The 16,399-nt window shown below is 41.5% G+C and overlaps 1 protein-coding gene across 2 annotated transcripts; it reads right to left on the bottom strand.

The window, feature by feature from the left end:
• Positions 1 to 245: 245 nt before the first annotated feature.
• LOC121576762 (ATP synthase subunit delta, mitochondrial) lies at positions 246 to 15,730 on the bottom strand. 2 transcript variants are annotated; one of them, XM_041890195.1, is made up of 5 exons: positions 15,475 to 15,730; positions 14,331 to 14,484; positions 7,565 to 7,653; positions 1,558 to 1,701; positions 246 to 377 (listed from the first exon to the last, which is right to left on the bottom strand). In XM_041890195.1, exons 1-4 carry the CDS (start codon positions 15,589 to 15,591, stop codon positions 1,579 to 1,581), a joined length of 483 nt encoding a protein of 160 aa, XP_041746129.1. In that variant the 5' UTR covers positions 15,592 to 15,730; the 3' UTR covers positions 246 to 377; positions 1,558 to 1,578. The 2 variants fall into 2 exon arrangements, with proteins under 2 accessions (XP_041746129.1, XP_041746128.1); XM_041890194.2 differs by having other exon boundaries at positions 246 to 381; positions 15,475 to 15,729.
• Positions 15,731 to 16,399: the final 669 nt, after the last annotated feature.

Here is a 16,399-nt window from a genome sequence, read left to right as displayed (position 1 = left end):
GCCACAAAGGAACAGACTTAGCTCAGTTTGCTACTTGCTGTGACTGGTCTACCATGGTTTACGAAGACACACTGTCACCGAGTGGCGGAAAGTAGAACTGCATTAAGCAACCACAAAATACAGGGAAAAACACATTGTACACAGAATAAATCTATGTTTGGTCACTTTTCCCTTACAAGATTGAGCACACAATGTCACTCATTGAATCCTACAAAAAAGGAACAAGACAGAAAATTACTGGCAGGTAAATCTAAATACATTTATTGGTAATTTAATTCCACTGTACAAAGCAAGCATGAGATCTTGCGGTTACTGACTTGACTGGGCCAGGAAACAGAGTTGGAGAATTTTTATTTCCATTATACCAACACGACATGCTACCTGGAACAAAGGAGAAAATATAATTACGGTAAGTACACAGTGATCCAGAAATAAAAACAGTCTTACAAATAACAATGGGGTGTGCTAAAGACCCTGTTCGAATACTTACTGAACTACAGAGAGTTACAGGACGCAACATTGCATCTGTCCGATTATGGAGTCTGTGAGAGCATGGGCAGCACCATGAGGCCATCCCCATTTTAAAGTAGTACATTTTCTTCTACTACATCAATGAGTTGGTAAACAATCAGAAAGGGTGCATACTGCCACCTTGAGTGTGTTGTTTGTACAGGTATAAAGCCAAGGTTGGCGATTTACTGGAATGTTATGGAATGTTGGTTCACAAGTATAATTAATTGGCTGATCCCTCCTGATGACCTGGACGGAATTATGTGATCCTTCCTTAACAAATAGGAAGGCCAACCCATAGAGATAGATAGAGGACTCATCTTTGTATCTGTGCCATTATAGTGTCTGTGACAGCATGGGCTGCGCCATTAAGGCCATCTCCATTTTTAAGTAATTTATTTTCTTCTTCACGATTGGCTGATCCCTCCTGATGACCCGGTTGGACATGACTCCAACCGGGTCACCAGAAGAGATCAGCCAATGAAGTTGAAAGTCCAACCCAGTTGACTACATTAAAAGGATGGAACCCTTCAATGGTGCTACCCATGCCAATACAGCCTTTTGGCCACCAGAGGCCTCTATCATTCTCTATGGTCCCACCCAGTTGCCTACTTCAAAAAGGTGAAAGTACTCAATGGCACTGCCCATGCTGAAACAGGCTCTGAACTCACATGCGCAAGATCAGTGATCAAGTCATGGAGATCTCTCCTTTAAACAGAATGCATGATGGCAATTCTGTTAGCAATGTCAAAGCATGCCAACAAGATCTGCCCTCCGCCGATTGGCTGAAATGTGCATAAACTTGGGAAATGTTGAACTCATCATCACCCGTTAAGTCAATGTGTTGTCTCCTTTCGTAAAAAATTGCTGGTAGCTGATTAGCTCGGCAAGTGTAAGCCTTTAAAATACACAGTGATAGCTTCAAGGAAGATATGAGCAAGGATTGGATGCATTCTAAAGCTTTTCCAACAGCGTCTAGGTCGAATGTGAAGCTCATATGCTACACACTTCTTCCTCCTCACAGAGGTACATGGCTGCAATACGTACCACAGAGACCAGTCCCGCGGCCTACTCCAGGGCTTTGACGATGGCCTCGTTGGCATCTATGTTGATCTGGACCTCTGCCCTGACAGCCTCGTCAGACGCAGACGCCATTTCAGACTGGGCCTTCTCCAAGTTGGCCTTGGCAGCCTAGAAACCAGAGAGATGTCAGATACACTTAAACACAATAACCATTTCCCAATAACCATACTATGAAGTAAAGTGTTGGACATCATGCATACTAAATATGCTAGCACAGTACTAACAGTCTGTATTTCTTACATTCAACTGAATAACCAATTAAGGCTAATAGTTTTTGGGCTGCGTTTACACAGGCAACCCAATTATGATATGTAGTTCCCCCATTGCTCTTTTGACCAATCAATTAAACTATTTTGTCAATAATTGGGCAAAAGATAACTGGGCTGCATGTGTTAACGCAGCCTTAGACAGGGGTCAGAGCTAGGCGGCAGGCCCCAGTAAGCATGGTCAGGGGAAACACTGCTTCAGCGATGCTAAAGCTGCATAAACCAATCCTGTACGGATGGATCTTTGAGCAAAAAACATTGTACAAAAAAAGGACCGCCTATTGTTCTTTATGCTTCTGCCAGGCAAACCAATTCATTTCAAATGGGTTTGATCCTGAATGAAATTAAAATCAAATCAAATTTGCCTCATGCGCCGAATACAACAGGTGTAGACCTTACAATGAAAATATTACTTACAAGCCCTTAACCAACAATGCAGTTAAGAAAAAAATAGATAAGTAAAAAATAAAAATAGCAAATAATTAAAGAGCAGCAGTAAAATAAAATAACAGTAGGGAGGCTATATACAGGGGGTACCGGTACAGAGTCAATGTGCGGGGGCACCGGTTAGTCGAGGTAATTGACCGCTGGCTATGTCCCTTCCGTCTTCATTAGAGCGAGAGTTGCACCCCTTCTCAAAAAACCAACACTCGATCCCTCTGATGTCAACAACTACAGACCAGTATCGCTTCTCTCTTTTCTCTCCAAAACTCTTGAGCGTGCCGTCTTTAGCCAACTCTCTTGCTATCTCTTTCAGAATGACCTTCTTGATCCAAACCAGTCAGGTTTCAAGACTGGTCATTCAACTAAGACTGCTCTTCTCTGTGTCACGGAGGCTCTCCGCACTGCTAAAGCTAACTCTCTCTCCTCTTGTCCTTCTAGACCTGTCTGCTGCCTTTGATACTGTGAACCATTAGATCCTCCTCTCCACCCTCTCCGAGCTTGGCATCTCCGGCGCGGCTCACTCTTGGATTGCGTCCTACCTGACCGGTCGCTCCTACCAAGTGGCGTGGCGAGAATCTGTCTCCGCACCACGTGCTCTCACCACTTGTGTCCCCCAGGGCTCAGTTCTAGGCCCTCTCCTATTCTCGCTATACACCAAGTCACTTGGCTCTGTCATATCCTCACATGGCCTCTCCTATCATTGCTACGCAGACGACACACAACTAATCTTCTCCTTTCCCCCTTCTGATAACCAGGTGGCGAATCGCATCTCTGCATGTCTGGCAGACATATCAGTGTGGATGACGGATCACCACCTCAAGCTGAACCTCGGCAAGACGGAGCTGCTCTTCCTCCCGGGGAAGGACTGCCCGTTCCATGATCTTGCCATCACGGTTGACAACTCCGTTGTGTCCTCCTCCCAGAGTGCAAAGAGCCTTGGCGTGACCCTGGACAACACCCTGTCGTTCTCCGCTAACATCAAGGCGGTGACCCGATACTGTAGGTTCATGCTCTACAACATTCGCAGAGTACGACCCTAACTTACACAGGAAGCGGCACAGGTCCTAATCCAGGCACTTGTCATCTCCCGTCTGGATTACTGCAACTCACTGTTGGCTGGGCTCCCTGCCTGTGCCATTAAACCCCTACAACTCATCCAGAATGCCGCAGCCCGTCTGGTGTTCAACCTTCCCAAGTTCTCTCACGTCACCCCGCTCCTCCGCACACTCCACTGGCTTCCAGTTGAAGCTCGCATCTGCTACAAGACCATGGTGCTTGCCTACGGAGCTGTGAGGGGAACGGCACCTCCGTGCCTACGGAGCTGTGAGGTGAACGGCACCTCCGTACCTTCAGGCTCTGATCAGTCCCTACACCCAAACGAGGGCATTGCGTTCATCCACCTCTGGCCTGCTGGCCCCCCTACCTCTGCGGAAGCACAGTTCCCACTCAGCCTTGAAACCCCACCTCTTTAAGGAATACCTGGGATAGGATAAAGTAATCCTTCTACCCCCCCCCCAAAAAAAAGCTAAATGATATAAATGTAAAAAAAAGAAAAAAAATGTAATTGAGGTAATATGTACATGTAGAGTTAAAGTGACTATGCAGCATAAAAGAGGGGGTGGGGGTGGGGTGGGGGGGGCAGCTTCATACATGGATAAACAGATAGTCCAAAAATTTATAAAAAGGAAGTTTGTTCTTAAGTTTCTGTCCTATATCTGAGAGATAAAGATCAGGACACTATTTTTATTTATTTTGACATGTATTTAACCCCTTATTTTAGCCATTAAAATACCTCCATATATACACTACCGGTCAAACGTTTTAGAACACCTACTCATTCAAGGGTATTTCTTTATTTGTACTATTTTTTTTACATTGTATAATAGTGAAGACATCAAAACTATGAAATAACACATATGGAATCATGTAGTAACCAAAAAAAGTGTTACACAAATCAAAATATAGTTTATATTGGAGATTCTTCAAATAGCCACCCTTTGCCTTGATGACAGTTTTGCACACTCTTGGCATTCTCTCAACCAGCTTCAATAGGTAGTCACCTGGAATGCATTTCAATTAACAGGTGTGCCTTCTTAAAAAGTTAATTTGTGGAATGTATTTCATTCTTAATGCGTTTGAGCCAATCAGTTGTGTTGTGACAAGGTGGGGGGGGGTATACAGAAGATAGCCCTATTTGGTAAAAGACCAAGTCCATATTATGGCAAGAACAGCTCAAATAAGCAACGAGAAACGACAGTCCATTACTTTAAGACATGAATGTCCGTCAATGCGGAACATTAAGAACTTTTAAAGTTTCTTCAAGTGCAGTCGCAAAAACCATCAAGCACTATGTTGTTACTGTCTCTCATGAGGACCGCCACAGGAAAGGAAGACCCAGAGTTACCTCTGCTGCAGAGGATAAATTCATTAGAGTTAACTGCACCTCAGATTGCAGCCCAAATAAATGCTTCAGAGTTCAAGTAACATACACATCTCAACATCAACTGTTCAGAGGAGACTGTGAATCAGGCCTTCATGGTCAATTGCTGCAAAGAAACCACTATTAAAAGGTCACCAATAATAAGAAGAGACCTGCTTGGGCCAAGAAACACGAGTAATGGACATTAGACCATTGGAAATCTGTCCTTTGGTCTGATTAGTCCAAATTTGACATTTGTTGTTCCAACCGCCGTGTCTTTGTGAGACGCAGAGTAGGTGAACGGATGATCTCCGCATGTGTGGTTCCCACCGTGAAACATGGAGGTGGTGGTGTGATGGTACTTTGCTGGTGACACTGATTTATTTAGAATTCAAGGCACACGTAACCAGCATGGCTACCACAGCATTCTGCAGCGAGACGTCATCCCATCTGGTTTGCGGTTAGTGGGACTATCATTTGTTTTTCAACAGGACAACGACCCAAAACACACCTCCAGGCTGTGTAAGGGCTATTTGACCAAGGAGAGATGTAGTGCTGCATCAGATGACCTGACCTCCACAATCACCCAACCTCAACCCAATTGAGATGGTTTGGACCGCAGAGTGAAGGAAAAGCAGCCAACAAGTGCTAAGCATGTGGGAACTCCTTCAAGACTATTGAAAAAGCATTCCAGGTGAAGCTGGTTGAGAGAATGCCAAGCGTGTGCAAAGCTGTCATCAACGCAAAGGGTGGTTACTTTGAAGAATCTCAAATATATTGTGATTTGTTTAACAGTTTTTTGGTTATTACATGATTCCATAGTTTTGAATGTCTTCACTATGATTCTACAATGTAGAAAATAGTAAAAATAAAGAAAAACCCTTGAATGAGTAGGTGTCCAAACTTTTGACTGGTACTGTATATCATGAGGACAGATCAAGAACGGATTAATTAACATAGGCCTACTAGTTTTTAAAACAGTTCAACATTACCTTTTGTGAAGGATGGTATTAGCATAACAGCTCTCTGCCATCCACGCACACTGAAATATCGCAACACCACACATTTCCTTGCTCGCCAATGCGCTCGCGCCTAATACCGTTGATGAGATCAAAGCATGTGCGAGCAAGAAAGTGTTCTCGCTTAGTTGACTTAATGCTGTAACTAACTACTTTCGTCGTAATGACGCCTTAGCGAAGGAGCCATGTACGAAATAAGGGGTTATGAGCTTGACTAACATCCACATTTGGAAAATGTATTTTGCAGAAGGCTCATCGTATATTTTCCCTACCTATTTTCCTCACAGTAGTATCAACGGACAAAGTGGAGCAAAACAGTACTAAGACTAGGGGGGCGGCAGGTGCGTAAAGCTAGAGATTTTTTCTCCTCGCCCAAGTCCTCCAATTGGCTCAGCTCCAACTTCAGACGGTTGGGTCAAAAACCACAATGTGCGAACTAGAAGACAATTTTAGGGTCGTTTTTCGTACCAGCGTACTTTAACCTCAAATTAAGTGCATGTTGGCAGGCCTGGAAGAGAGAGACTAGCATAGCAAATTCACGTTGCCTCTTTCCTGTGAAAGGGCCATTTGTCACATTAGCGATTACAGCTTACAAATGCCAAACATAGCTGGGAGTTAAAGGTCTCCCAGTGGGGACTTGGCACATCTGCTAGAACTCAACAGTGACTGACCTTTCCTGCCTTATTAACAGCAAGGTATCTCCTGTGCATTGTTATCTCACAGAGGGGAAAAAGTCATATTTCTATGGAGCCCTTCTTGGACAGGGTCAGAGAGAAAGAGAGAGAGGGAGGGAGGAAGAGCAACTCTACAATGAATGAGTTTAGTCGGCTGATGGGGCTGTGAATAGTAAAGAGCATCATTTCACACACAAATATATTTTGACTGACACATTTGAGCCAATGCAGTGCGGAATTCTGTTGAGTAAGGGATTTGGTCATTTCATGGAAGGTTTCGTTTAGCCATATAGTTTTGCAAAGGTCTGACTGAGCAGAGTTGCACACAGTTAACATCTTTATAAAGGGCACTGGGATTGAGCAAAGGGCTATCGTTGTGTTTCAATCAATGACTGACTGGCTGTGCATGGGCTGAATGATGCTGCCAATCACACCTCTCTAGCCTAGCTTTTCAGAGAATAAAGTCATCCTAATGTAGAGGATGGGAAATGCTCATGCAATTGTTATTTCTCTGATGAAGAGCAACTAGTGATTGCCCTTAAAAATCATTGAACCAGAGCATTCTGCCCCCATTGGCATGGGAAACGTTGTAAGGCATCCCTCTGCGGCCCTTCTTCCTGCCCAGCTCTCACACACACCAGGAGTGTAACCATTAGCCAACCAGTTGAAAAACGGAACAAGAGATTATATTGGACAAATTCAGGTAGGTCCCGCCCAGTTTAGTTTGCTTCCATTTAAGAAAAGGTTTGCAACAGAATTGGCGTAATGAATACGCCCCAGGGGTGTAATCATTCCGTCGATGCGGTAGCAAAATATTTTGTCTGTCGCAAAACCTTTTGTAACAGAAACCGTTTACTCCAAACGGAAAATGCAAACGAGAGTTCCTATTGGAGAAATTCAGGTAGGTGCCTCCCAGTTTCGTTTTCTTCCATTTGGTTCTTAAAATGGTAAACGATCCCCGTAATGAATACATCCCAGGTTAACCTAATCGCAGTACAACTAGACAACTATGATTAGTTGATTACTAGAATCAGGTGTTATGTGGTGGGCTGGAAGACTGCCCACCATGTGGCCTGCAGGACAAGAGTTGCCCACCCATTGCCATAGAGATAATGAATAGGTCTATATGAGTGGGTGATGGGTACTTACAGCCACATCAAGCTGGTCCAGGGGGAAAGCCTCCTCAGCCAGCAGCTGCACCGAGGAGTCTGCGTTCACTGTGATTGACCCGCTGCTCACTGAAAAACAGACAGCATCTGTGAGTATATCAACCTATTCCATTCAGCCACCCACCCATCATACAGCCCCATATAGACAACTTACTCTATTGAAATTAAATAAATGCACTGCCTTCATGCACGGACTGCAACAGCATGTCTCTTCAAGTTCAGTCACAATTTTGTTTTAGCTGATTTCAATCCAGAGAAGTAGCCTACAATTTGAAAGTTACTCTAAAAGTTAGATTTCTCCAGGTCTAATATGCAGTCATCCCCACAATTCAAGACAGGACTGACCCCTGCTGGATGTTCCATGTTAAAAGAGGTCCAATGCAGCTGTTCTCAATATCAACTTACTGATTGCTTCAATTAAAAATGGTCAAAAAACAAAATTAGCTTCTTAGCAAAGAACAAATCTTAAGCAATCATTTTGCTAGGGCTGTCAGAGTGGTTTGAGTGGGGAGGGGAAAACTGAAAACGAGCTGTTATTGGCAGAGGGGTTTGGGACTCTTTCTTATTGGTCTATTAAATAATTTACCGCTAGGTGATATCACCTGACAGGCCAAAACTCCATCCCACCAAAACAGGCTGAAATTTCAGCCTGTCTTTTCAAACAGCTCTTACACTAAAAAAAGGGGCATTATAATTTTCACAATATTATTCCAACCTCAGTGTGGATATATATATATATATATATATATATGGTATGGATCCACATACCGATCTTGATTTTTACACTACTGTCCATTTCCTTCTCCATGACCTTGTTTCATATAAACCCTTTAAAAATGTTCAGTGCAGCCACTGATACAAATGTGCCATTTTGTTGTAGTGGATTTCAAACCAGGGGAAGTAGCCTACATTTGAAAGTGTTACGCTAAAAGTTAATTTCTCCAGGTCTAGGATGTAGGTCATCATCTTCCCCATAATTCGAGACAGGACTGACCCCTGCTGTATGGTCCAAATTAAAGTGGCCAGATATTGATATGGAACTGACCATTGCGATCACTTAAGAATTTCAACATTGAATGCATGTGCAAGGATTAAAAATAGTGGAATTTCAATCCATGTTGCTACACCTATCAAACTCTAACCCTTTTAGTTTGAGCCTATGCAAGTGCCTAAAGGTTAGGGCCCAGGGCCTATGGGTTTTGTCGATTGGGCGATCCTGAGCAGCATCCTGTCTCAAATCATAGATTTTTGTGTGTGGTGATAGAGCTCTAGATTTTACACAATAAACACACAGACACACAAACGTCAACGACATCACCCCTGCAAGACTATGCCACATGACCTCGAACTGCTCCACTCTGCCCTTCTGTCACCCACACCCTTTCAATATTCAGATAAAGGCATTTGATTCTTCCACCGTCTCAACGATGGAGGATCACTTGATTTCCAGTTAAGCAAAAGTTTCAAAATGATTGACGAGAAAAGTACGGTCCAACCCATTTGGTATCTCAACCCACCCTCATATGACAGGTCTTGAAATATACAGAGACTGATTAAAAGTACATTTATATTGTAAAACCTCTGACAGCCGACTTTATAACTCCACCCATAACTTCTGGACTTTATAGCACTACCTGAAGGCTTTAAAATCAGAGTCACATATTTACACTTAAGACATGACTGATGTGCTGTATAATTTGTGAATTGTGTCTCGTATAATACATTAGTTTATACTGGATTAAGCATACAACACTCCCTCCATCTTGTGCAAATATCAGTTATTTTTGTGTCTTGGTTCCAATAGTTTAGATTTTTTTCTAAAAAGATTCAGTTGGATAGGCTTTCTGCAAGGTTTTGTATACATCTTACCCATCATATGAGTATTATTTTCTGACTCAACTAGAATTCCCTCAACATTGCTCTGATGTCCTGTGTAGCTCAGTTGGTAGAGCATGGCGTTTGCAACGCCAGGGTTGTGGATTCGATTCCCATGGGGGGCCAGTATGAAAACGTATGCACTCACTAACTAAGTCGCTCTGGATAAGAGCGTCTGCTAAATGACTAAAATGTAATGTCCAAAAGATTTCAGATCGAAACTGTGAAAACTTTTAAGTTGCATGTATTTGAAAACATCAAAACTGTTTTTTACGGTTTCTATGCCTTTAAGTTTTCCATGTGGGCCAATTTATCAGAGAACTCTGAAAAGCTAGCCAAGGATTGTTCTATAGGGTTTTTTAAGTACTGATGTTTTTGTAGAATGTTTAATTTCTCTTCCATATTGTTAGTGTTCATAACTATGAAGTTGTTAATGTTCTTAGCTCCATCCTTTGAAAGCCAACATATGGAATCGTTTTAAGATGTTTTACTATGGATCATTATGCCATTTGATTCTGAATTTTAGGACCCCTTTAAGTATACATTTTATTTATTTATTATTTGATAAAATAGATGTTGGCCTTTACTACTAAAGCCCATAGAAAACACATTGAATAACATACATAAATGCAATTAAGGAGTCAAAATAAATCATAAGAAACAAGGTTTTGACGTGTCTGGCAGATCGGCTGTACCGACTTCAGACAAGTCCCATGATGCTTGTGGGGGTTGTAGAGGACCATTGTGTTTGTGGGAGCATAATCATTCCATAGAGGGGTCATAATAGTTTAGGTCAAACTGTTCAGACGTTTTCGGGATGTGTCATGGTCTGACAAACACCGCTCTAGCTCTGCTACTTTTCACCGCAGATGCGGAAGTGCGACACTGGCGGATGCGGTGATTGAGATGCATCCAAAGCAAATAAACAAGTCTAGCTTAAACTGACAGATATTGATGGGGATTTTGTTATGGGGGGGTTTCTGTGAGTTTTATTTGCCCAAGTCTTATTGCAGAGTATAATTTAAAGAGTCTTCAGTGGGGTAATTGGTATTACCGAAAACAGATAAAAACTTTGGGAGCCATGCCATTCTAAAAAAAGGTTTATTCAACCTGTAAGATTTATGGGAAGATTGTTCCATTTAATTAGATTTGCTTTCATGTTGTTGAGTAAATGGGATAAAGTGTAGTTAGCTAGCTGTTTGCTGTCACTTATTAAGCATCCTAAGTATTTAATATTTTTTGTGGTCCACTTAACACTACACCCCCATAGGCCAACAGCCACTGAAGTCTGATTTTCAAAAATTAAAAATATTCACAAAGCGTTAAATAAACCCTGCCGTACACCTTTCCTGACTTTTAGTAAATGTTTGTATTTCACACTGCTTATGTCAGAATTGACACCAAAGTATTTTAGCCTTTTCCCCTGTTTATTCACACCTATTCTTAACTTAATCTGCCAAGACAATGTGCTGTAGGTTGTTGGTTCCCAGCTAGGCGCTAATGTGTCGAGCTCCTCACTGAATGAATGACAAATGGATGAACAGGAGATAATTGTGCACCTTACTTCACAATTCAATTTAAATTAGGCCTAACTGAATGATAAGGAGGGTGAAGAGGATTATTTAAATTTAGAAAGACAATAGTGTAATGAGTTATGCCTATTTATCACCAGCAAATAATTTGACAGCGCGTGCCTTGCGGGTTGATTCCGTTCTATTTACATTTAACTTTGTAAAAAGCTGTTACAGGACTGTTTTATTTACTTTAACTATTACTAATCAAATGTATTGTAAGGGAAATAAAAACATGCTATGTGTTGCAGTAGGCCTTTAGAATAATGCAAGACATATCCTTGACTCTTTCCAACTTGATGAACGGGAAACAAGATGCCAGTCAGCCTGCCGGCCCATCGAAACTACACCTAAACTATACTGAAACTAAATTTCACACTATAGGAGTTAGCCTATAGACTAGATTAAATTGACAATAATCTGATGAGTGACAATATTTGGCCTATCAGTTGTCAAATTGTACATGAAAAGATGGGTGCATCAGGAAAGGATCATCACTATCAAATCCTCCTTCAGAGTCACATGCAGGTGAAACATTTTGATTTCTACATAGTATCAGAAAGAGCATATTCTGGTGTTTCTATTACACTTACCTTTGTGAAATAATTCATAATTAAGAGAGGTGTAGCTTTATTTCCAAATGTCACTTTTTCCAAGAATATCCGTGCTGTCCATGCATTCAGCACATGACCACTCGTGCAGCATTGCTCTGTCTAATAAGCAAAAATTAGTACGATAAAATTAAAATATGCCATTTATGCACTTCATCCTTTACAATTGTTCATGCACTGGTGCTTTTGTTTAGGAACACAAAATAATTTCACCTGGCTGTTTATATAATTATCATCTTTTTCGTTCCTACTTTGTCAAATGAAGCTGTAACTGGACTTTATAACTAATCGAATCTACAAATAAAGTTGATCAAATGGATTACACTGTTTTTATTGTAAAGGGAAACAAAAATAAGCTATAGGCCTACGTTTTTTCGAAGACTTTGTAGAATTACACAAAACATATCCATGACTAACAAATAACTTGATATATATATATATATATATCTCAGTACAAGTAAAACGTTTGGACACCTACTCATTCAAGGGTTTCTTTATTTTTTCTACATTGTAGAATAATAGTGAAGACATCAAAACTATGAAATAACACATTAGGAATCATGTAACCAAAAAAAGTGTTAAACAAAACAAATTGTATATTCTTCAAATAGCCACCCTTTGCCTTGACGACAGCTTTGCACACTCTTGGCATTCTCTCAACCATATATATATATATATACACATACAGTGGGGGAAAAAAGTATTTAGTCAGCCACCAATTGTGCAAGTTCTCCCACTTAAAAAGTTGAGAGGCCTGTAATTTTCATCATAGGTACACGTCAACTATGACAGACAAAATGAGGGAATTTTTTTTCCAGAAAATCACATTGTAGGATTTTTTATGAATTTATTTGCAAATTATGGTGGAAAATAAGTATTTGGTCAATAACAAAAGTTTCTCAATACTTTGTTATATACCCTTTGTTGGCAATGACACAGGTCAAACGTTTTCTGTAAGTTTTCACAAGGTTCACACACTTGCTGGTATTTTGGCCCATTCCTCCATGCAGATCTCCTCTAGAGCAGTGATGTTTTGGGGCTGTCGCTGGGCAACACGGACTTTCAACTCCCTCCAAAGATTTTCTATGGGGTTGAGATCTGGAGACTGGCTAGGCCACTCCAGGACCTTGAAATGCTTCTTACGAAGCCACTCCTTCGTTGCCCAGGCGGTGTGTTTGTGATCATTGTCATGCTGAAAGACCCAGCCACGTTTCATCTTCAATGCCCTTGCTGATGGAAGGAGGTTTTCACTCAAAATCTCACGATACATGGCCCCATTAATTCTTTCCTTTACACGGATCAGTCGTCCTGGTCCCTTTGCAGAAAAACAGCCCCAAAGCATGATGTTTCCACCCCCATGCTTCACAGTAGGTATGGTGTTCTTTGGATGCAACTCAGCATTCTTTGTCCTCCAAACACGACGAGTTGAGTTTTTACCAAAAAGTTATATTTTGGTTTCATCTGACCATATGACATTCTCCCAATCCTCTTCTGGATCATCCAAATGCACTCTAGCAATCTTCAGACGGGCCTGGACATGTACTGGCTTAAGCAGGGGGACACGTCTGGCACTGCAGGATTTGAGTCCCTGGCGGCGTAGTGTGTTACTGATGGTAGGCTTTGTTACTTTGGTCACAGCTCTCTGCAGGTCATTCACTAGGTCCCCCTGTGTGGTTCTGGGATTTTTGCTCACTGTTCTTGTGATCATTTTGACCCCACGGGGTGAGATCTTGCGTGGAGCCCCAGATCGAGGGAGATTATCAGTGGTCTTGTATGTCTTCCATTTCCTAATAATTGCTCCCACAGTTGATTTCTTCAAACCAAGCTGCTTACCTATTGCAGATTCAGTCTTCCCAGCCTGGTGCAGGTCTACAATTTTGTTTCTGGTGTCCTTTGACAGCTCTTTGGTCTTGGTCATAGTGGAGTTTGGAGTGTGACTGTTTGAGGTTGTGGACAGGTGTCTTTTATACCGATAACAAGTTCAAACAGGTGCCATTAATACAGGTAACGAGTGGAGGACAGAGGAGCCTCTTAAAGAAGAAGTTACAGGTCTGTGAGAGCCAGAAATCTTGCTTGTTTGTAGGTGACCAAATACTTATTTTCCACCATAATTTGCAAATAAATTCATAAAAAATCCTACAATGTGATTTTCTGGATTTTTTCCCCCTCAATTTGTCTGTCATAGTTGACGTGTACCTATGATGAAAATTACAGGCCTCTCATCTTTTTAAGTGGGAGAACTTGCACAATTGGTGGCTGACTAAATACTTTTTTTCCCCACTGTATGTTTTCCTGGATATCATTTAACTGTTCATTACTCTTGTTTGCGTCTCCAAGTTGCCCTTTGTCCTTTCCTTTGAAGAAGGCAATGGTCTGTTGGATTCATGTTGCTGCACTATTTTACAAACTGATTGGTTCGCTGTTGTACAAAACTGATCGCTCACACTCTCCCAGTTGCTTGGAGATATGTTGATTTATCAAGTTTAGAGGCTTGCTTTAAAACTTTGTTGTCTGGTTTCTACATATAACCACAGTTGTCGGTACAAAACAGAGCTACTCACACCCCATGCGTCCTATCGGTACACGCATGCGCCTCCTCTTTGCCCTTTATGTTTGATGCTTAAAATCATAACTTTAACAGGTCATCAGACCAGACCACTGATCCCTAAACCATCAAGAAAAATCTCACCAAAGAATTTTGTTGCGGAGCCGTCATCGTTGAACACAGTGACCACTCCGGGCCGGAGGACCTGCAGCGTGGGGACGTGGGCGGGGAGGATACCGAAAGCACCAGTCAGCGTGGGCACGTCAACCTGTTTCACACTGGTCTCCTTGAAGTACACCTGGGAGAAGGAGAAACACATACATTACTGTACAGGACATTGACTGTTATTGATTTTCTTAACATAATTGAAGTTCAATATTATCTGTGGAAATATACAGTATCTGCATCCAGTACTAGATATTTTTTCCTCAAGAATGAAGTCCATGCATATTTACTGAGGTGTTATGTTACTCCATTTTAGTTGTCAATGAGGTTCTGGTAAGGTACATCGCAGTTATGTTATGTAATGTAATATGCCATTACTGCCTGACATCGGTTGAAAAGCAAACACAGAATTCTCTCCAATTCAACTTTAATGTTGACTTGAGTTATGTAACTAGGTAAGACATTGTTTATCCAACTAACTAGCAAATATCTATCAAATAGCCTAGTACTGTCTGATGCACTTCAGCGATATCTAGCTAGCTATTAGGCTAACTTGTACCTAGCTAGCTAACTAACTAACAGAATAGCTAGCTAGTTATGTGGGTGACTAAAAAGGTGCAATCAGCACACTCCTGAAAATTTTGCCAACCTTAGTCATTCAATCAGAAATGCTTGCTAACAACCTAATAGTACAGTAATCCCTTTCTAGTCCCAAGGTGAAATAATAAGAAACTGCAAGGGCCTGTGACCCATTGTGGTAACTAGCTTTGACAAGCAGGTTATTTATTGCAATCTAGCTAGCAAGTGGCAACACAGAATGGGGACACATTGCTGCATAGAACAATTTAGGCATGCCAAACTGCTTTGAAGAATATCCATAATTTACAAAGACGTGCACCACATACAGAAGTAGGTAAGCTAACTTGCTAACGTTACCAAGTTAAACTAGCTAGCCATTGAGCGGTGGTTACGCCACTGGCATTTGTCGCTAGCTAGCTACATGCGTAAGGTTGGATAATGTGTCTTTATTAATAAGAGAGTGACGTTATATCATTGGAGAGATAGCTAGGAAGCTACCATAGGCCCATAACATAAACCTTGTCAACTCCCCGGACTATTTTACCTGCGTTGGGGAAGCAAATGTGAAGGACATCTGGCCAGAGCCTGAAGGCGCGTCGGCGTAGCATCTTGCTTGCCTCAGTACAGAGAGAGAGCGACGGAGAAACCCTGCTGCCCTCATTTTGTTAGAATAAATATAATTCAAGTTCAAACCAAAGCAAACGAATCCCTAAGCCCTTGCGTGAAGTCAGTCAAACAGTGTGCGTCTGATAGGACAAGGACATTGGTAACCTACCTACAATGCCTTATGAGCGTTCAAAGGATGATGGGAAATGTAGTTATTTTCTAGAGTCAACACATTCAATTCTAAAATTCATATCCATCAGTGTTCAATCTGAAAAGGTGTCTCGTTCGGTGTGATCTTTAAAACGTTAGATTTCATATTTTGGTTATCTGCCGTTGTAAATAGACAGATTTATTGAAGTGAAGACATATTCATGGTAGTGTGCAACATTTCACAGCCAGGGGGTGGCGCCGTTAGAATGTCAAACAAGATCCACTGATGAGTTGATTGATAAGATCATCACTGATCTATCAGGTGCCAACTGAGCCATCAAGGTGAACAAAATCAGTTCCAGTGTGATTGTCTCTTACCAAAAGATGCAAAATAATACAGAGCCTGATACTACAGTACCCACCATTCTTGCTCAGATAATAATGTTCAATATAAAGTATAGCCCATATAATTCAATATTAGAACTCTATATATAATATTATTAATAAGAAAAAATGTTAGGTATAGCGTACATTCAGAAACGTATCAACCATTATTCTAGGCCTATTATAATTTTTCATTCCAAACATAATGTGAATTTACATATTTTCATTCTGTTCCACCAGAAGCCTATTCATAACGCCTCACCCCCTCACCCCCTCCTCCCAAACAGCCTACCTTTGAAGGGAGGGATGCTGATTATCTTCAGCGCACG

The sequence above is a fragment of the Coregonus clupeaformis genome, chromosome 11 (assembly GCF_020615455.1).
Source record: "Coregonus clupeaformis isolate EN_2021a chromosome 11, ASM2061545v1, whole genome shotgun sequence".
In the NCBI taxonomy this organism is placed as follows: domain Eukaryota; kingdom Metazoa; phylum Chordata; class Actinopteri; order Salmoniformes; family Salmonidae; genus Coregonus; species Coregonus clupeaformis.
Note: the sequence above shows the minus strand (reverse complement) of the source record. Positions and strands in the feature narration are given on the sequence as shown.